The sequence below is a fragment of the Polyodon spathula genome, chromosome 5 (genome assembly GCF_017654505.1).
Source record: "Polyodon spathula isolate WHYD16114869_AA chromosome 5, ASM1765450v1, whole genome shotgun sequence".
Taxonomy (NCBI): domain Eukaryota; kingdom Metazoa; phylum Chordata; class Actinopteri; order Acipenseriformes; family Polyodontidae; genus Polyodon; species Polyodon spathula.
Window position 1 is genome coordinate 21,422,163 of NC_054538.1, and position 21,922 is coordinate 21,444,084.

Sequence of the window (21,922 nt, forward strand, 5' to 3'; positions counted from 1 at the left end):
CTCTTCTTCCTCTACTTGTAAAAAACCTCCAATCTGATATAAAGGAATCAGAAGTCATCGATTCGCTCTTCAATTCTGGGATCTCATAGGGATTAATGGAGGGCCTATTTTCAGCCCCTCCCTTCCCTCAGTTCCACATCAATCCTATTGGAGTAGCTACAAGGAAAATGTCAGGCAAGAAGTTCCTCTTCATTGACCTCTCTGCCCCTCGCGACTCTTCTGTCAGTAGCAGTAATTCTCTCATTCCCTCGGATCAGTTTTCTCTTCATTACCTCACAATATCTGATGCCATCCATTCCATCAAAGTATCAGGACGGGGTTCCTGGTGAGCTAAAGTGGCCATTTCCGACGCTTTCAAAGTCATGCCTATACTCCCTTCTCTCCATCTTTTTGGTATGTGTTGGAAGGGCAATTTTACTTCACTACTAAACTAACTTTTGGATGCTGCAGCAGCCCTAAGGTCTTTGATTTACTCTACGAAGCCCTCTGCTGGATTCTTCTCAATTTTAATCACATCCCCTTTCTGCTGCACTTGTTGGATGACTTTATCCTCATATCTCCTCCATCAGCCCCTCCAACTGAAGCACTCTTAGAACTCAGGTCTCTCTTCTCAGCAGTTGGTGTCCCCCTCTCAGAGGAGAAAACCATCGGTCCATTTCACTCTCTTGAGTTCCTAGGAATAACTTTGGATACTGTTCGATTTGAAGCCCGACTGCCTTCCGATTTAAATTGAAACACATTGACTCTCTCTCTGGGACATTTCAATTTTGCTATTTGTATCATTCCTCAAGGTGGGACATTTATTTCTCGTCATCTCGGTGTCTCTACAACAGCTAAAAATCTCAACTCTCACATTAATATTACAGCTGAAGCCCGTAAAGACATGAGGATGTGATCCTTTCTCTGTTTTATGATGACTTAATTTCTGCCCCACGACCTCTCACTTCATAGGGATGCTTCTGTCGGTTTTGGTGGAATTTTTCTTAATCAGTGGTTCTCAGATGTCTGGCCTCCAGAAATCAAAATCTTCCTCAGCTTAAATCCACAGCCTTACGTGAAGTATTCCCTGTTGCCATTGCAGCCTATCTTTGGGGCCCATTTTGGCAGAAAACAATTATCTTGATCTTTTGTGATAACTGTCTGTTTATATTATTAATAAAGTCCCTTCCTCTTCCCCTCTAATTTAAATGCATTTTTATTTCAGTAAGTGTAACACATTTTCCCAGAACAATGTCAATCCATGAAAGAGTTTTATAGCAAAATATAATGCACATAAACAGATAATTGATTTTTTTTTGTCTTTGATGCAAACGCACTGTATATAACACATATGGCTCCTTATAAACAACCTTTATTTAATTTATTTTTTTACATTATATTTAGGGCTTCCAGATTTTCAGCATTAAAAAAACAGCAACAAAAAAAAATCAGGTCCATGAAACAGGTAACCATCGGTTTAAACAACTCACCCACCCATGTTCCACAATATAATCTAATAAAAATCGGTATACATAAACTACTTGAACACTAATGTAATATTAACAGTACTAACATCAATAAAACAAAACGTTTACATATCCGCCCTAACTGTTTATCTGCCATGATCAACCTCATCAGCAATGTTAGTTTATTATTGAACAGGGAAGATTAGTTCAGATATTGTAGATCCTACCAGAGTTTTCGTAAACCGTGTTGTATGTGCTCCTTGCATAACCATTGCTGGTAGTGTCATGTGAGCTCTCCAGTGTGTTGATATGTAAATAAATCCTGTTCGCCTACGGGGCGTATCAACTTCATCCTCCGTCTCCATCTCCTGCCTGCCCCTCAGCAGCGAATGCACACACCCGTGTGGTAGACAGCTACTCGGTCACAGGCATTAATACTCTGCATCTTTCTAAACAAAGGATTTAGGGGAGCTTCCTAATAAAAGCTGAATCTCAAAACAATAATTGTGTGAATATAGTAATTGTTTCAGCTGTGTGTAATGGTATTTAAAACAGGATTCATTCATCCTCTTTTTACATATCTGCCCTCACTCTTGTCGCACCGCAGTCAGATATGTGACAGATTACTGTATTGGTAGATTCAAAGCTGTGTTTTCATTAAAAAAAAAAAAAAAGTTAGCATGCATGTTAGCAATGTGCAACTTTTTTTCTCTTGCAATCTAGCATATTTATATTCTGCAGCTGCCATTGATTCTTGAAAAGATTAAAAAAAGGTAATCTATTACTTAAGTCAACAAAATAAACAGGGTTATGATTTAACCACTTCAACACCATAACGTATGCACGTATGTCAAATAAATAAAAAAGTTTTTATTAAGAAAAAAATTCTATATTAAAAATACAAAACTGAAACATCATAATTGGATAAGTTAATACTTGGTGGAAGCAGCAATTACAGCTGTGAGTTTGTTGGGATAGGTCTCTACCAACTTTGCACACCTAGATTTGGCAATATTTGACCATTCTTCTTTACAAACTGTTCAAGCTCTGTCAAGCTCCTTGGGGATCGTTGATGGACAGCAATCAAAGTCATGCCACAGATTTTCGATTGGATTTAGGTTGGGGCTCTGACTGGGCCACTCAAGGACATTTATCTTTTTGTTCCTTAGCCACTCCAGTGTAGCTTTGGCTGTGTGCTTTGGGTCATTGTCATACTGAAAGGTGAACTTCAGTCCCAGTTTCAGCTTTCTTGCAGAGAGCAGCACGTTTTCCTCAAGGACTTCTCTGTTAGCCTCTCTGATCAGTCTCCTCCTTGCTCGGTCATCCAGTTTGGAGGGACGGTCTGATCTAGGCAGGGTCTTGGTGGTGCCATACACCTTCCACGTCTTAATAATCGTCTTGACTGTGCTCCAAGGGATATTCAAGGCCTTTGATATTTTTTTTATACCCATCTCATGATCTGTGCCTTTCAACAACTTTGCCCCGGAGTTCCTTTGAAAGTGCCTTGGTGCTCATGGTTGAGTCTTTGCTTTGAAATGCACTACCCAGCAGAGGGAACCTACAGGAACTGCTGAATTTATCCTGAAATTATGTGAATCACTACAATTTAACACAGGTGGAGGCCACTTAACATGGTGTGTGATTTTGAAGGTGATTGGTTACACCAGAGCTAATTACGGATTGCTATTACAAGGGGGTGGATAATTATCCAACCAAGCTATTTCAGTTTTTATGTTTTATTAATGTTCTACAAATTTCAAAAAAAACTTTTTTCACTTGGAAGTTGTGGGGTAGGATGTGTAGATAAATGAAAAAATAAACAATTTTATTGCATTTTAATTCCAGACTATAAGGCAACAAAAGGTGAACAATTTGAAAGGGGGTGTAGACTTTCTATAGGCACTGTATATATAATGTTTTATATTATTGTTTTTTGTTTTATTATTAGTTTTACTTGTTTAGTTGTAGTTTATGTAGTTTTTTAGCGAAAGCTAAACATAGCAATGTACGTGGAGAGCAATAACAGGAGTGAAGAGGATTTCAAAGTTGGTTCGGAGGATTTTGATACCAGCGACAGTGATGCTGACTTATCACTCAGCGATGATGATGAAGAGGAGGATGTGGTGCCAAGAACAGCAGGGGACCGGGTGTTTATTACTGATCCCTACCATGATGCCAGTCCTCCATTATTTGATTTTGCACCTATTTACACAGATGTGCACCCTGCCGTGGGACTTGAGAGTTTGCGTTCTCCATTGGCTTTTGTTCCCGAAAAGCTAATCACTTACCTTTTGTGTCTGTACAAACAAAAGAGCATGCAGCTACTTTACAGGTAAGCCAGCTGCAAACGGGAAGCTGTTTGGTTTGAAATGGCAGTGCTGTGACGAAATACTATCAAAACACAACTCTGGGTACAAGGCAATGAAGCAGGCGTCTGCAACAGCCAGATCCATCACAATGCCTGCCGAAGTAGCTGTGTACACGCATTTGTGTCTATCCCTCCAACACAAGGGAGGCAGAGACCGCAGAAAAGGTGCAGGGTCTGCTATGAAAATGAAAACAATAGAAGGAAACAAGAAAAAATGTGCAGTGGTTGCTACGCCAATCCCGGGTTCTGTTGTATTCAGCATTTCAGTAAGTGGCACAGAGCAAGTCGATAATGGCACACATTTTGATGTTGGTTTTTATTTGATAATTACTGTTTACTGATTATTGTTATTATTGTTATTAGCAGCGCTTTTGTTTTCATTGTTCAAACAAAAAGTAAAAAATAAAATAAAAAAAGCAACTTGTTTTATTGAACATGGGTATGTAGTACACAGGAACATAGAGGGTTAATGAAAAACACAGTTTAGGTCATTTGTTTGTCTTTTATTCATCATATGTTAATATTTTTTTAGCCAGTACTGATTTGAAAACATTATTATTTTCATATCTGATACCTGGGAAGGGGTTTCATTTTTACATCTGGAGTTGAAGTGGTTAATAGTGATGAAAATGATTCACCACAGGGATGATATGTGGAACCGCTTGGGATTAGAAAATAATTTGCGTAAGCCTTCGGACGCTTTCTAGAGGCCAAGCTTTTATAAATTATAATAAGAAAGACTTGTTTCTGAAAATGCACGGAAAATTGAGAAATTAGGTATTGTAGCCATCCATATGCATGGACTGTCTGAAAGTGTCTGAATTACAGGACTGTTTTTTTGCAATATACATATACATTTAAATTGTCCATAGTTTTATCTGCAAATCTTTAGGTAGTTTTATAGAATATTGACATGCCAACAAAAATGTGGAGTTGTAGTGGTACTCATTGAATTAAACATCCCATAAGGTTGTTTTAGTACTGTTAGATTGGTCACAGGTTCAGCAACTCATATTAGAAAGCATTTGAGATACAGACTTCATATTTGCCAAGTTGCATGAACTCGGAAGATAAAATTGGTAGGTGACCTTTAACATGATCCCAAACCTAATATGGCAATCTGTGTCACTGTCTGCTGAGTTTAATTAAACTGGTATAGATGTTTCTCACAGTAAGTTAATATACCATTATGCATTCAACTCTAAATCAGCTTTGTGACAAAAAACAAAAGCTAAGCAGCACAGTGAGTAACTACACTTTGCCCAAAAGCACACAATTGACTGCATCAAACGTTATGGGCTAGTTTGTCTAATTTACAGTCCCAGGTTGATTTGTATGGTTTTGAAAACAGAAAATGTTCACCTTTTTAATAAGGGTCGAAGGAGTTAATAGCGGCGGGTGAGGATTTGCCATCTATTTTTAGAGCGGGACCCAATGAGCTGATATATCCACAAGGAAGGGATGATTTAGCAGAAACAGAGCGGATAGATATATTGTGCCATAAGGCCTGAAGAAGTTAGATAACGCGCTGTAATAAACAGCAGTGAAATTACTGTTCCTGGACTGTTTAAAGGGATTTATAGGACCTATTGGCAGCAGCTCTTTACATGATTAATTTATTTGTCCTCCATAAATAACAATTTTTTTTTTTTTTTCCTTGTGAGAAGTATCTGTAGAAGTTCATCTTTGGGTTTTCAATAATGGGCAAGCCAAAATAATGAGTTGTGTTTCTGTTCCTTTTATAAGACTGATTGTCCTTTCATCACATGTGGCTGAGACATTCTATAATGATAATTAACTCTTTAAATTTGATTTTTTCAAGTGATTGCCTTATCTGTGGCTGCACTGCTGTGATCAGTTAACTCATACACATACAGTGCTGGGATCTAATATGGTGGAATCAATTCCAAAAGTGCATTCTATAGTCACGTGCTAGTCTCCACTTGCTGGCTTCTGCTGCTGTTTCAGTGTTTTTCCCGCATTGTTTTGGCTCTTTTGCAAGTAATGCATTGATTTCATTCGCCTTCATAGCATATGGCGCAGAAAAAACGTAAAATAAATAAAAATAACATAACAATGCTCATGGCACAGTAACAATAACGATGCCCAGATTTGAATTGTATTAGAATGGAGAGTTTTCTGGTCAGAAATGTACCTTTTCTGGGTTCTTCCAAGGCAATTATCCCAGAATAAGCAGATTTTAAATCAATCACCATCAGCAAAGTCTGCTTTGTTATTTGTGTATTGTCATGTTCAATTATATGCTAACTCCTACATTACATCCCTTGTAAAATGCTGTTCAATAAATATTTTTTGAGCAAAAAAAATTTGCTTTTGCCTTGCCAACACCAGTGTGAAACAGATGAAATCATACAAAACGTGAGCCTTGGAGAGTGTTTTTGGGAGGACGTTACTTTTTGAAATGGTGTTATTGGTGCTGCCTTTCATCAGCCCATTGTAATATATTTAGTCTGTGTAAAAATGCAAAAAAAACCTTTTTTTTTAATCATTCTTTTTTGACATACAAAGCCTTCAGGGGTAACACACAGGCTGGTCTACTTTTTGCCTATCCCTGCTTTCATGTAAGACGCGGTTATTCTATCTTTTATTTATATTTATCTCAATGCAGACCAAAACAATTCTGATGATACTTATGTGAGAACTGCCCAATTATAGTTTTTTTGAACCCCTGGCAATGTTGGCTTAATATTTGTTACAAAACTGAGCCTGTGAAATTTCAGGCTTTATGCTTTGGGAGTCTGACCAGCAATGGTTGCAAGGAGCACAACGAGGCAAACTTGACACTTACAATTTTCCATCCTATTTCTGCGGGAGGGTAAAGAAAATGCAACGCTCCCTGCTGGACCCCAGCCAAGATTGGCAACTTAGAGAAAATGTGATTTGAACGACGCTTGGAGAGAATGTGATTTGATATCGCAAAAATGATATCGCAAAATCCTACCGGAAGCCATAATAGTAATACAGTATTTCATGTTTGGTTTTGAAATTTCACATTTACATTTTTTTGTCAGTTAAGTATATGGCAAACTACAAAGCGGTATGTAATTCAATAAGTTACTGTAACATTATTCAGCTCGTTTCATTCGACTCTATGAAGCAAAATTAGTTAATTCTATAGGGTGATGCAAAACTTTTGGCCATAGCTGTAGGTGAGCCAATATCAGTTCAAACCACAGCACTTTTACACACTTTGACTTTTCTTTGTTCCTTCCAGCAGGCAAAGCTGGAAAAGCAGCAGCAGCGGAAAGAAAAGACCAGAAACAAGGGACCCTCCGAGTCAGGCAAGGAGAAAGCTGCTGCGCGGGCTAAAGTTGACCCCAGCGCCAGCAGCGGAGCCGAGGGGGACGTGTCGTCTGAAAGAGAGCCTTAAATTGGAGTGCGGTACGCTTTTTGAAACAGATGAGATTACCATTAGTCTTGTTTCCCCTGATAGACACACTTGTACAAATATTAGTGACATACCTCGGTTCATCACTTCAAAGGGGTGGTTATTGTTCCCTCTGTCTCTTGTGGTGGTGAGGTTTGGGAGCTGAAGAGAGATCCTAAAAGCTCTTACTTCAGGAAGTGTTTCCCAAATTAGCACAGATGCAGAGAGAGACGACTGTCATTACTAGAGTGCAGAGTTGCCAGATTTGGGCTCAGCATTTTATTTTAAGAGTCGCTACTTACATTTTCTTTCTTTTTAAAGTTTTGCACAATTTTTGTGGTTGATTTGATATATTAATAAGATGTCTACTTATTACTTGTTAAAAAACAAAGTATCCCATTAAAAGCAGTACAAAGTATGATGCAGAAATGTACAAAGTTTAGTCTGAAACACTAATTCAAGTACATGTGTACGGTATTTAAATAAAACACATTTGTTTAACTTAAACATTAAGAACTTTCTAACAGATTTAGAACATTGTTGAAGTTCGGAAGACCAGGATTTTGACTTGAAAGTACTGGGCACAAGTACATCTCTCGACTTGAGCAGTTAAACAACATGATAGAGATATTAAACCAAAAATAATTAAAACAATCCAAGCAGTACTTTCACCTAGGGCAGGTCAGATTCCCTTGGGAAAGGTTTCAATGTCTCCAAACACAGCACATCTTTAGTTTTTCACTCTTGGAACCAACTTCAAAAATCCTTTCTTATGAAAAAAATCTAAATGATCTAAGTTCTTTGTCAAGGTCAAGGTTGAAAATGCAGTTCAGGCTTCGTTATTGAGGAGGCACTTGTGCCAATGAGAAGCATAGTTTAATTTGTCAGATGAGGTGTTTGCCCAGTTTCAGTGTAAACAGCGGCCATTGTAGTCTCATTAACGCAGGCGTCTGTTCTGGTTGTCTCTGGGATGTGGGGATATAGTCCTGTCAAGTATTGGTCTGACATTTTTGTTGAGCTTGGAAACATCAAAATGACAACTGCCAACAAAAAAAGGTAAATTCTAGAAGTGTGTCGACTGGACAAATTGTCAAGAGGAAGCAATTCAACAAACAATACTCATCCCAGCAGGACATTGATGTGATGTTTTTTTTAAAAAATGTAGCTAGTTTAGTCAGGAAAAACTGCCAGCAGGCTCTATCTGTTAGATCATTCCCCCACTGCTTTTACTCTGTCATCAGATACATTCTGGTGAATATTTAAAAAAGCCAGTGTTCCAGAGGGTTAGATAACAAATGTGTCATGTCCTCATAATTTTAACTGTATGTTCTTTTGTGTCCAGCACACTAGACTTTTATTTGGAGTAGGTAATCCAGATAGCATATTTATGATTATAAGTAAAAACAAAATTGTATTGTGAAAGTGCCCGCAAAAAACGGCCGCAGTACTTCAACAGGAAAGTCTAATTTATCCGGGAGAATCAAGGAAATTCTCGTGAAATCAATGGCTACTTGCACATGGAAACACAAGCTTCTCGTGAAAATGTTAATTAGCTCATTCAAGTGCCTTACCTAAAGCCACTATAAAATACATAAGTTACTATGGTCCAAAGATGGCAGCAGGGAATTTCATGTTTTGTTTGCAGTATTTTCCTTGTCTGATTGATGTTGCAGATAACCTCACTTTTTTCTTCGTCTTCCCTAAAACATGCTAATCATGCATGGATCTAAAGATGTTTGTAAAGTATCATACAGATTGTATTTACCAAGTTTCTGTTTAAAACTGTTACTAAAAATGTTTGATAAACTGCAGCAAACAACTGTCAAAACATCTGTATTGTAAAGTACTACTGAGTACAATGTTTAAATGTGTATAACTACACTCCTGTGCAATTTCTCCTAGTTATGTCTGAGCGAAGTGTCCATCCTCCACTTACATCCGTTGGAGCAATGATGAGACTCTGGTTTTAATATCCATAATAAGGGAGGAGGATATGATGAGGCAGCTTGATACAATGCACAACACGAAAATTATTTAACCACTCCCAAAATAAAATTTGTGGAATTTTTGTGACTTATTTCTTGGGAATCAACAATACTATTCAATATTCCAATACTTTATTTAGCAGAATTAGTCATACAAGTACAACACAAACGAGGATGCTATTTTTTGTATAAAGAGATACAAAATAAGCTAATGAAACAAAAATGTGATGCAAAATAAAAGCACACCATCGGGTTACAAAAATAAAGATGCAGTACATCTCTAATAGCAGGACTCTCTTCATATCGCTGTTGTGTAATTCTTGCTGGCAGCTGAGGTAGCTGTTCCTCCACTTCACTCTCCGTCAGAAGCCACTGATGCCTGAACACCTCCTTATGTTCCTGGCACAGGATACAACAGGCGATAATAATTTGGCGAGCAAACTCATGGTTCACTTCAGTACTCTTCAGTAGTATCTGCCATCTCCCTTTCAATAGCCCAAACACTTGTTCAACCACTATTTGGATTTGGCCCAATTTATTATTAATAAAAATATAACCCTCTTTCAGATGATGTGTGAAAAGCAGTGTAGGCGACAACACTAAAGCAAAGTATTAAAAAAGCAGGCACGATCCATCAGCGAATCAGAGCTTTATTAACCATTTATATCGAACTGGATGTCACATGTATTTCCTCAGGAGTCTCTCGTGTAGCCTTCTCTATACATGGAAACAGTTTTTTTGCAAGCTTCCTGCTAAACTGCACGAGAATCGAACTGGGCATGATGCATGGCTAATTTTAAATATCAGCCCTTCCCCTTCTCCATTAATTTGCATGACAGGGGTAAAGTGGGCGTTCCCAGGAAAGTGAAAGGCTCCACATGGAAACTCAAAAAGGTATCAAGTCCATGTTTATTTCACGAGACAGAAATGCCTTGAGTAAGAGTAAACAAACATGTAAACTAAGACATTGAATGTTTCATTAATTAATACTTATGTCATATATTTGTACAGTAGTTTTTTAGTGGTTTCTTGCATTTTAGTGACATGGACTATGCAGCAGTATATGTGAGCTTCAGTTGGGTTTCTGTTAGGGTTTTCATGAATTTTGATCCTTTTCCCTGTTTTGGACTTGCCTAATGCAACTTTAGGGTAGTAACATCCCAAATTATAACATTTTGAAATAGTTTTTAGTTCAGCAGTACACCCAATAACATATGCATCGATTACCAGTTGAACCTTTTGCTGCCCAGTGTCCAGTATATTTGACATTGATATACTACAGTTGAAGTATCAGGGTAACTGGACAGAATACTTAAAACTAAGTTTTAAAGTTTTTTTTGTTTGTTTTATTATATATTTTTTTTACTTCTACAGGACTGTATTTTTTAATGTTACCAAACCTGCAGTTAAGCCTAGATTTTTTTTTATGTGTGTAGGTAGCAGGTAAAATAAATCTAATTTCTGTTCAATTCAGATCCTGGTATATTTTTAATTAGCATTGCTTGTGACATACAGTACTGCAAGATCAACCCTCAATCACAGCTAATACTACTTTTTTCTTTCTTTTAGGTTTTCTCTTAGCGCATGGTGAACTATTTCCATAAGACTTAAACTTCATTGGCTTGGGCATCTTTTACTGAAACGAGGACTCTGGGGAAATAACTTTTATATTTATTTAGATGTTAAACCAAAGTAAATCAAAACCTTGATTTAAATTTGGACAGAAATGTAAAGAAGTTTGACTAAATGTAAAACAACACTTTTGAAACAAGTTTTCTGTCATGGCTAAGGGGCCAGGCATGAGTTATTTATTTTGCCGTTTTTTTTTTTTTTTTTTTTTGTAATATCACGCTGAAAATAAGCAATTGTGTTGTAGAACATGTGTTATGTTGTTTGTAGCAGCAGCTTCTATTTTCTGGCATAAAACAGTTAACAGCCATCCAGTTCAGTGTGGTCTGCCTGCCCAAGAAAAACATTTCAATATATCATATAGCAGAGAGTACATGAGCTTTGTTTTGTGGGGTTTGTACGTCTGCATACCTGACCATTCTCAAATACTGTAGCAAAGTTACCAGAGCATACGTGAAGGCGTGATATATGTGGCATCATAAGAAGCTGATACTGTGAAAAAGGGACAAACATTTAGCATAATTAAAACATGCCTGAAAGTTACATGGGCAATGGCTGTGTGTACATGCTAGTAAAATGCAATGTCTGTGCTTCTTGCTTTTAAAAACTACTCTTAAGTGGCAAATGTGCTGCATGGAAAGGGAGGCTTAGCAAAATATATTGTACTTAGGGAAACAACAAATGTACCCTTACACTGGATATGTCTTATAAAAAGGATTTTGTCTTTAAACTTGTGGGCCACTGACACTTCTTTGGACTACATTGTATTCTTTATATTTATCAACAGGAAGGTATAAAAAAGCTATTTGAAAATGGATCGGAGATTTCCTTTAAACTGATTTGTCAATACGAGGGCATTGATCTGTGGTAGAATGTTATCTTTCAAATTATGTTTAATCACTGTTCTAAATAAATCCTCCAGAAAAATCTGCCAATACAGTACAGTATTTCTGTATTTTTTTTTCCTTTTTCTGCTTGATCTCTGTTCTTGTACACGCCCACTGAATGTTGTCTGTCAGTGTGGACTAAACCAGCTTCCTCGCTGTCCTATACGCTCAGTCAGTCTATTTAAATTTAGTATAACAAATAAAGTTTTTTTAAAAATCGAAAATAGTGTTTGCTGTCAGCGGCAATACACTAACCACAATAGCAACTAGTCTCTGGTTTGAATGATGAGTTAAAGAAATCAAACAACTGATGCAGTCAGCCAGTAAGACGCTTTGAATAATCTTTACATTGTGAACAAATTACTGAACAAAATATTTTTCATTACCAAAACTTTTATTTTTTTCGCTGCTAAATTTTAGGAACTAACAGTAAAAGTTGCAGATGAAAAGACATAGTAGACATAAAAGCAGATGAAGTTCTAAACATTTAAAATACTGAAGTAACTAACTAATAAAATAACACAACATATACCAACACATAACAGCCCCAAAGTAACCTGTGTCCTTTACTGATGTTCTTACACGGTTCCTGCACACGCTGCCCTCACACCAGCAGGGAAGTTGAATCCATAGCAATCTTGAACCAGTGGCAGCAGAAACAGGTGTGTGATGGACACAGGTGAAAACTGCAAAGTCCAATGATGCGCTATGACACACAGACAGCTCTTGTAATGATGACGTTATTGTTTGACTTCACAAATTGTTTAACAAATTACGGCGATCGTGGTAATAAACATTGTTATGCACAAATATGTATCACAATACCTGAAAACTGAAGTCACTCCATGTACATATATATATATATATATATAATAATATATATCTATTATATATATATATATTATATTATTTTAGCTTTTAAGATACTCAATTTATGCTAATGGAAATATATGAAATGTATTAACTTGCATCCAGATTAGTGCCTCTGTGCTGTATTTTAGTGCTGTTTGGGGACTACTGATCCTATGATGCATTTCATGTTGCCATAGTGCTCATGTAAAAACAGACACTGTCCTTGCAGAGAAAATTGGACAGGTGTGCATAATTCACCACTGTAGAAGAAAAAGAAAGATGGTGCTGCAGATTTCAAAACATTCTTCTGAACACTGTCAATCATTCTAAAAAACCGGGATACAGTAATACAGGTCTTGCTTTTATGGTTTAAAAATGCCCCTGGTCAGAATGGGCCATGCAGATTTCAAGTGCAGTTCATATGCAATGTCTACTTTTTAAAAGTTAACTTGCAGCAATTTATTTTCAATAAAATGCACAATACTTTTAAATTGATTAGATTTTTCATTGTTGTGTAATTGACATTTTATTTCAGTGTTACTGTAACTTAATAAAAACAGGCTTTAGACTCCTCATAATAAGAATTACTGATAAGATACATTTTTGTCCTGGTCCCTTGAAATTCGTATTAAAGAGAATTGACTGCATTTGAAAATATGTTATTATACCTTTGCATAACCCTTTTATAGCATGTATGGATTTTATTTTTAATAATTTCTAAAGACACTGAAACTGGTCTGAATTAATAAAGGAAATGCATTTATGTTGCCTGATTTAAAATCATTTAGTCCCTTGTGTACTATGAATTTTGAATATACCCTCTCCATTTCCAATATCTAGAAAAGTAGAGGATGATGACAATATGATGACGTCGAAATTCTAGAAAAAAAACATTCCATTCATTGTAAACATTGCCGTAGATTCCACCGTCGAGTATTATCAGACACTGAAATTCATTGATAGATGGACAATCTGATACAGATAAGTGCACATCTTGAACAGGATCTTGTACAGCAGCTACATTTAAAAGTAAAATGTCTGTAACTTCAATATGTGTGTGTATTCCTCAATCACACTGGCAAAAATATCACTGCCCATGCAAAAAAAGAGGTAATGCTAATGGACTGGAATCTTTTGAAGCCTTAATAAGTTATTACTGGACAATCTACTGTCTGTTTATCACTAATGAGGCTGCAGGTGAAATACATTCCTCTGGTTAATCAACATGCATTACCATAGAAAGCGCATAAACAGGTTGCTCTGTCACAAGCTAGTTCATGGGTTAGAACTGTAAAATTGAATCGTTTTACTTTAATCTCTATTCATAATATAGGTGCTTTCTTTCTCAAGGTCAAAGTTTGCTCCCAAAATCAAACTTTTTATCCAGTTCTGATCTACAAATGTGTAACAATATTTTGTTCCAATGTCAAGTTACCATGGTAAGATATCAAATATACTCCCACACAAACCTACTGTACATGTGATTACAAAATCATTATGCATAGACATAGCATAGAAATACAAAACAGAAAATCAGACACAACACATTTCAAGCTTCCCAGCGTCATCAAGGCAAGTCTGATGCCCTAGCATGATGTCATGGACCTGTTGTGATGTCATCTGTATCTTCTTTAATGCTTGTGAAGCATCACAAAGATGCTGATTTTATTAATTGAGCACACAAAACACCAGAAACAACCATCTTTACAGCTGGCTGGAGGAAGCATTTAAATAGCATAATGATGTGGACTATAAAAGGATATTGCTGCTCTAAAAAGAGTGCAATTGACCAGAATTATTCCGGGTTTTAAAGACATGTCATATGCAGACAGGCTAAAAGAATTTAATCTATTCAGTCTTGAACAAAGAAGACTACGTGGCGACCTAATTCAAACATTCAAAATTCTAAAAGGTATTGACAATGTCGACCCAAGGGACTTTTTTGATCTGAAAGAAGAAACAAGGACCAGGGGTCATAAATGGAGATTAGACAAAGGGGCATTCAAAACAGAAAATAGGAGGCACTTTTTTACACAGAGAATCGTGAGGGTTTGGAAACAACTCCCCAGTAATGTTGTTGAAGCTGACACCCTGGGATCCTTCAAGCTGCTTGATGAGATTCTGGGATCAATAGACTACTAACAACCAAACAAGCAAAAACATAACTTTCTCATGTTCTTTTGACTAAGTTATATGGGCAAGGTCCTGAAGACCCGTGATAAAAGGAAAGTGATAGATGAATTGAAGAGGAAGTAGACAGGGAGAGAAATGTGAAACGGGAGGATGAGAAGTGAGGGAGGAAGTAGAACAAGAAATAGAGTAAAAGAATGACAGTGATGAAGAGATGTAAAAGAGGATAAAGAAAGGAATGCAAGATGGATAAAAGGAGAAAGTGACATCAAATTAGAGGATGTTCAAGAGGAGGAGATGAGAAAAGGTAATGAAAGAGTCTGTGAGACAACAGATGTGATGGGGGAGGATGAAGAGGAGAAGAGTGAGAAAATAGAAAGAAAAAAGAGGAAAGTGAGGTCAGAGAGAAGGAGTGAAAGCATGAGAGCCCTGCCCAGGAAGGGGGAGAGACCATTGATTCACAAAGTAATTGTAAAATAAACCCTTAAGCTATCTCGAGACAAGTAAACATGTATTTGGATACCTTCTCAAGATTCGCCTTTAGCCATGTATAGACAATACCTTACTATAATGATCTAGAGTTTGACCACAATATCCTTCTATATCACCATCAAAACTACATTCATATCCAAGTGCAGTCAAAAGTTAGACTTAAACATATGAACATATAATTTACAGTAATCATAGAATTCTGGCTATAAATATGATTGATTCATTTGACATATGATTTAAGGTTTAGACAATATTCAATTTTAATTAAATTCAGTGCTATCATATATCAACGCTTGTTTCAGCATATTAAAGTTATAAATATAAGATTAAAAGTAGATTGTATTTGATTGTAGTAATTTGTTTTCAATGTATAATAAGTAATATACTAAGTATGTTCAAGACAAATTAACCATATATTCAGTTCAGATTTTAAATATATTCAACATTCAACAATGCATTCATATTCTATCATGTAATTCAACACAGATTAATATTACTTAAATTTAAACATAAGAAAGGTTACAAATGAGAGGAGGCCATTCGGACCATCTTGCTTGTTTGGTTGTTAGTAGTTTATTGATCCCAGAATCTCACCAAGCAGCTTCTTGAAGGATCCCAGGATGTCAGCTTCAACAACATTACTGTGGAGCTGGTTTCAGACTCCCACAATTCTCTGTGTAAAAAAGGCTCCTATTTTCTGTTCTGAATGCCCATTTATCTATTCTCCATTTTTGACCCCTGTATTCTTGATCTTACAATTAATGACCCATGGAAATTCATAGTTGTGTAGTTTCCAGTCCTTATATGTGAAGAAAGTTGAATGAGTCACAGTGATAGGGTAATCGAGAAGTGTTTTTTTAATTACTCCTGGCAGAGGACGAGCTGCCAACCTCGCCTCTGTCAGAACACATTTAAATAAAAAACAATACATGGCTACACCGTCATATATTTTTAAATAAATACAAAAATGAAACAAAACAGATACAAAAAAATACACACTAAACACAGGGGCGGAGGGGTACCCCATTCTAAAATAAATAAACAATATAAAACCAAAAACACCACATTTTATGGCAGGGCTTTGCCCTGCCCCCTTTTCATGTGCAGGGCTTCTCTCCTGCTGCCCTGCTACAGTCACGTAATGAAGAATTACTGTATATCAATCAATCAATCAATCAATATTTATTTTATATAGCGCCTTTCATAGTGGACCACCATCACAAAGTGCTTTACAGGAAACACATAATACATTAAACAGTGAACACAATGCAATACATTAAATACAATTAAATAAAACACAAAGTACATTAAATACAAGGTTAGGATGTGAGTTCTAAACATCGTGGATACATGTGTCATAGAGAATCGTAACATAAAGATTACAGTGAAAAATCTGAAATAGCAAGTTAGACAACAGCTAATAACTGATATCAGGCTTAAAGAGCTGTGGGAGATTCACGCACTAAAGCTGGGAGAGAGTTCCAGAGAGTCTGAGCCATAAAGCTAAAAGAGCGCTCTCTGAGTGTGATGCACTTTTGCTTGGGTATAACAAGCAAGCCAGGCAGGGACATAGCTGGTTAGCAGGTTGGAGAGATACTCTGGACATGTGTGATAAAGGGCTTTTTAGGCAAGCAGGAGAATTTTGAAAATAATCCTGAAATTAACAGGTAGCCAGTGCAGTTGGGCAAGACATGAACCCGCTGAGAGTTTCAGTAAAGTCAAGATGAGATGAATGCACTACAGAATATCTCTGCATCTGGGAGGGAATGGTAGGGACCTTTGAGATGTTACGGAGGTGGTAGAAGGAAGATTTGACCACTGAGGAGATTTGGGCATCAAGGGAGAGGTTATTATCCAGAAGTACACCAAGGTTTCGTACAGAGGGGGATGGCAGCAGCAGACAGTTTCTGAAGTTCAGGATGGTAATATTGAGATTCTTAAGTTCAGTTTTCAAACCTACTAGAAGCAGATCTGTTAGTGTTGAGCTGAAGAAAATTGGCAGACATCCAGACCTCGATGTCTTGGATGCAAGCTGAGAGCCGGACCATGGCAGAGGGACATCCAGGGTCGAGTTTTGTCATCTGCATAGGAGTGAAACAAGAGGCTATTTTGGCAGATGAGGTGGCTCAAGGGAAGCATGTAGATGTTGAACAGAAGAGGCCCAAGAACAGACCCTTGAGGGACATTGCAAGTGACCAGGTTTGCGTCACCACTGCTTCCATCATAGAAGACAGACTGCATACATCCAGATAGGTAAGAGGACAACCAGAAGAGACAGGTTCCAGAGATCCCACCAAATGAGCAAGATGGGCCAAATGGCCTCCTCTTGTTTGTAAACTTTCTTATGTTCTTATGTACTTCTGAAGGTGGTCAAGAAGAATGCTAGGATCTATGGTATCAAAAGCAGCAGTTGGGTCAAGGAGGACAAGGACAGAGGGAGCAGCATCATCAGCATTAATCAGAAAATCATTTACAATCCGGAGCAGAGCAGTTTCTGTACGGTGATGCAGCCAGAAGCCAGACGGCAGACTACAGCCCTTTCAAGAGTTTTGGAGAGAAAAGGAAGATTGGATATGGGACAGAAGTTAGATAAGACAGCCGGGTCAAGGGAGGGTTTTTTGAGCATTGGCGTTACTAAAGCAGTATTGAGGGCAGCAGGAACCAAACCTGAATCCAGGGACAGGCTGAGAGTGTGCATAATGGAAGGAGCAAGATCAGAAGCACAGAGACGGATGAGATTTTGTTGGCCAGGGGTCCAAGGGGCACATGGCGGTAGTTGCTTTCAATAATAGGCTAGAGACATCAGTAGTGGAGAGGAGGAAGAGAAAGCAGGAGGGGAGTCAAGTTGCTGAAGTACTATACTGGGTTTGTGGAAGGAGAGCATAGAATAGAAGGTGTCGATTTTGTTCTGAAAGAAAGGGAAATCATGGCAGGTAAGAGAGGAGGATGTATGGGAGATGGATGTATCTGCGGTTGGATACAAGATTTGATCAATGGTTTTCAAGAGAATATTTGGTTTACCGTGTCCCATAGATTTCTGAGAAGTACTTCACTGTGGCAGTAGCAAGCGCACGTCTGTAGCTAGTGAGGTGATTTTGTCCAGATATAGCTTTCTCCTCATGGTTAAAAAGTTTGTAGTCCTCTTCAGTTAAAGGATTAGATGCCTTTTTCTTTAGGACTCCATATCCCGTGATGCAACACAACCACATTTCCTGTGTGTTTAAGATGATGCTTGTATCAAGAAAGCGTCAAATTCGAGTAGATTTAAAAAGTACTTTTGTATTAAGTAACTTCAGTATTCTTCTTTGTACTTCTTTGTTTATTTTATCATACTTTTAGATTTAGTAGCAAGTCTTTTTATTCATCCTTTGATTTAAGATCTTTTCTTAAAAAAAAGAAGTCATTTTCTTTTGTGGCAGTTATGTTTTAGTTTTTGTTCCTTGAAGTAAGAATGTTGCGAGTTGTTGAGCTTTTAGAGATTCAGTCCAATTGTAGACACTTAGATGTTTCTGTGTAGCTTTTCCAAAAGCAGTATTGTATTTTGAGAAAGAGAGCATACTTGGAGATCTTTGATTTGTTTGAGTTCTTGGGAAGTTGTTGTTGAAACAGATTTGTTTTGTTTTTGGAGAGAGAGAGTTTTCCTTGGAGAGAGATCGATTTTACATGCTGCAAGCATTCTTATAACATTTGAGAATAGATGTATCTCTCAGATAATTGTCATTCAATTGGTCAGTTCTTCTAGTGATTCTATTGGTAAACTCTCCATCTGGTAATTTTATTGGCTGTTTTAAATGTAAGCAGATGATATCATAAAATACTCTTTGGTGAAATAACTTTTCCTAAGTTATTCATTTTTACTTGATAAGCACATTTCTATTTTCCTGATGTGATTTCACACAATGCAGTACCAAAATAAATTGTATAATTCCCATAAATATTATGCTATTGAATGAATTAAATTGTAATCAATTACCTGAATTAGTTAGTGATTTAAGTAAGGCTTCATAATAGCTTGAATCTTTGTAAATTTAAGAGTTCACAAGAATATCATTTTTATAACAGTTAACATATTTTCATGTATTTTATTTACAAACTGAACCATCTCCATTGTCCACCAGATGGCAGTATGACACCATTTTGACCAGATCTCCTATAGAATTTGCATTCCTTTAGACACGATGTCTGTAAGAACTTTATAATGTCCTGTTATCAGTTTCATGGTACAAGGTTTAAACAAAAATCTATTTAAAGTGCAATACTTAGTTCTGATAACAATCTAAATGTGCTTAACAAAGTCAAGCCAAGCCAATCTTCACAGCAGGGATTTAGCTTAATAAATGGCTTGTTCCAGATGAGTGTATCCAAATATCTTGTCATAGTTGCCTTAGAAATATTCAATAGGTATATTTTCATTGAAGCAAATACAAATTGTACTTTCTACATCACAGAATAAACACCTCATAATATAATTTTTCAGCAAAATGAAAAAAAAATGTTTACAAAAATACAGATAGTAATATGATCCATTCACTTGTAATAAATCTATAGACATGGAAAAGTGAAGCAGAGGTCTTAATAAACTTATTTTGTGAACATTTGAGTTAAGGCAAAACTTATCATTCACACTTCCCTTCCATGGTTGTTATCAGACAGGATACACTAAGTACAGTAACTGTTGAGTTTTCGTCTTCTACTGTCATGGTAAACACTATTATTATGAGCACACACAGTTCTATGTTTTTTTGGATGGATGTTTGTTTCAATGTAATTTATAAGCCCTGCAAACCTACCTGCTGGTTAATTATATGAGTATAATCAATGTTGAGAGCCTTTTTCATTTCACTGTATACTGTAGTATACCAGTGGCACCCGCTGTATACTGTATACCGTAGTATAGCAGGGGCTCTACTAAACTATTCCAGTCCAATATATTGTTCCACCTGAGCCTTAATTATTGAAATGAGAAGTTCAGCACGTCAGGAGCTACAGGTATAGGATATACCTCCATTTATCTTAATTTATTCATTGTACAAATTTATTTTTAAAAAGCAGATCAAAAAAGTTACTTTTAGTTTTAAAAAGATAAAAATAAGATTCCACAGCAGGAGATAATCTAGGCATTTAAGTGTTATCTCAGGGTAACCATGGTTAGGTGGTTGAATGGCCTATTTCCAAAACAAGCGGGATGATTCTATTAAAAAAAAAAACTCCAGCTGAGCCTCATCCCTGCAGGGTGTAAGTAGATCAAATCAATCCCTTATGCCACTGCAGGCCGGGGCTGGCCCATTACAACAGACATGCGTTTCTGTGTTTTTTTTAATTAACATAACCAATTTCAGAAGTTCTTGTCCTGCATTATCAGGTCACTGGGGGATTGTGGGATAGTATTGTGCTGTGTTGTAAAGAAACCCGTAGTAGCAGAAGTTCAGGAAAAAGAAAATGCCTGAGCCATTAAAAAAAAGTTTTGTCGATATTTTTATTCTCGTGCTATACACGATTGTACACAGCATTCTCAAGACCCAATTTTTCAAGACAAAAAGAAGATTGAAAGTTAATCTGATAGCTCCCATGTTAAAAACAATACATAAATCTAACACCAGTAGCAAGGAACACATCTTTAAACATGTAGGATTTTCAAGTAGGTAACATTAGTGTTTTATCTATGCCAGAAACAAACATTCTTAAATTTTGTTGTTAAGTTTAGCCTGGGCAAAAAAGTATTGTGCTCTCTCCCGTAAACATGTACCAACCCCCAAGACACATTTTACTCTAGAATCACTGTAGTGCTCTGAATGTTTACAGAAGCATGACTACTGTTAGCAGACACAGTTTTCTGCTTTCAGAGAGAACAGTAAAGCTTATATACCTGTAGAGTGCTGTTCCATCGTGGCTTTCTCCACACAGGCACTATTCAAATGACCCTGCAGCTCAATCACGGGCCGGCACCCTAAAACACTGTCTATTTGTTCATAAAACAAGAGTAAAATTGACTGTTCCCGCTCCTTTAACTTTTATGTAGTCAGCCCACAGCTTTTTTTATTTTGTCCCGGCACTGTTGTGGTGTTTGTGTGAATCCGTTATCTGCAAGGACTTTTGCTATTTTTTCCTAGACTTGAATATTCCACACAGTGCCCATTAATTGTTTTTGTATTTCTAAGTCAGCCCAGACAGACAACAAATATTTTGTCTCCTCATTTTCCCACATCCCACCACAATTTTGTTCAACGGCAGCCATTGTAGAGAGTTGAGTGTTTTTCTGTTCCCCTGTTGGGAACAGTTCCTTTGTCAGCAGTCTGGCCACATCGGGTATGATAAAGCAAAGCATGCCAGAAAAGCTGTCCGTGGCTGGCCAGGACTGTTGTGGCCAGTAGTGGAAAAGAGGCAGAAGTCTCAACAGCACACCCTTTGTGCAGCTTGTTTTGGAGTAGGGCCATTCAAAAAAATTTAAACTCATTTGTATTGCTTGAAAACAAACTTCTCACAAAAAACTCTCTGAATTGCAAACAGCTGAACTGAATCCATCTCATTGTATTGTCACCCTTTCCAAAGGAAACTGGGTTTGAATGCAGTTCAACTAAAGCATAAAAACTACAGAAGGGAAATGATAAATGAGCCTAACACTTGTGCTTCATACTTTATTTAGTGTTCCATCAGTTCTGTCATCAATGTAATTATTTACTTATTTAGGTCAACAAATAAATATTGACACACATTTGTTTACCTGGTGTATATAGAGTGCTTGTAGC

The 21,922-nt window shown here is 37.0% G+C and overlaps 1 protein-coding gene across 3 annotated transcripts in view; it reads left to right on the forward strand.

Annotated features, from left to right (window-relative positions):
* dtd1 (D-aminoacyl-tRNA deacylase 1) overlaps window positions 1-11,809 on the forward strand; it is a 28,045-nt gene extending 16,236 nt beyond the window's left edge. Inside the window, exons 5-7 of one of the 3 annotated variants that reach the window (XR_005950313.1) lie at window positions 7,052-7,215; window positions 10,026-10,080; window positions 10,756-11,809. Coding sequence is in view for 1 of the 3 variants with exons in the window: in XM_041250072.1 (XP_041106006.1) it covers window positions 7,049-7,204 (156 nt within the window). In the remaining 2 variants the exon portion in view is untranslated. Of the gene's footprint in view, window positions 1-7,048; window positions 7,216-10,025; window positions 10,081-10,755 lie in introns of all 3 variants that reach the window. The other 2 variants (XR_005950312.1, XM_041250072.1) reach the window with 2 other exon arrangements.
* The last annotated feature ends 10,113 nt before the right edge of the window (window positions 11,810-21,922 follow it).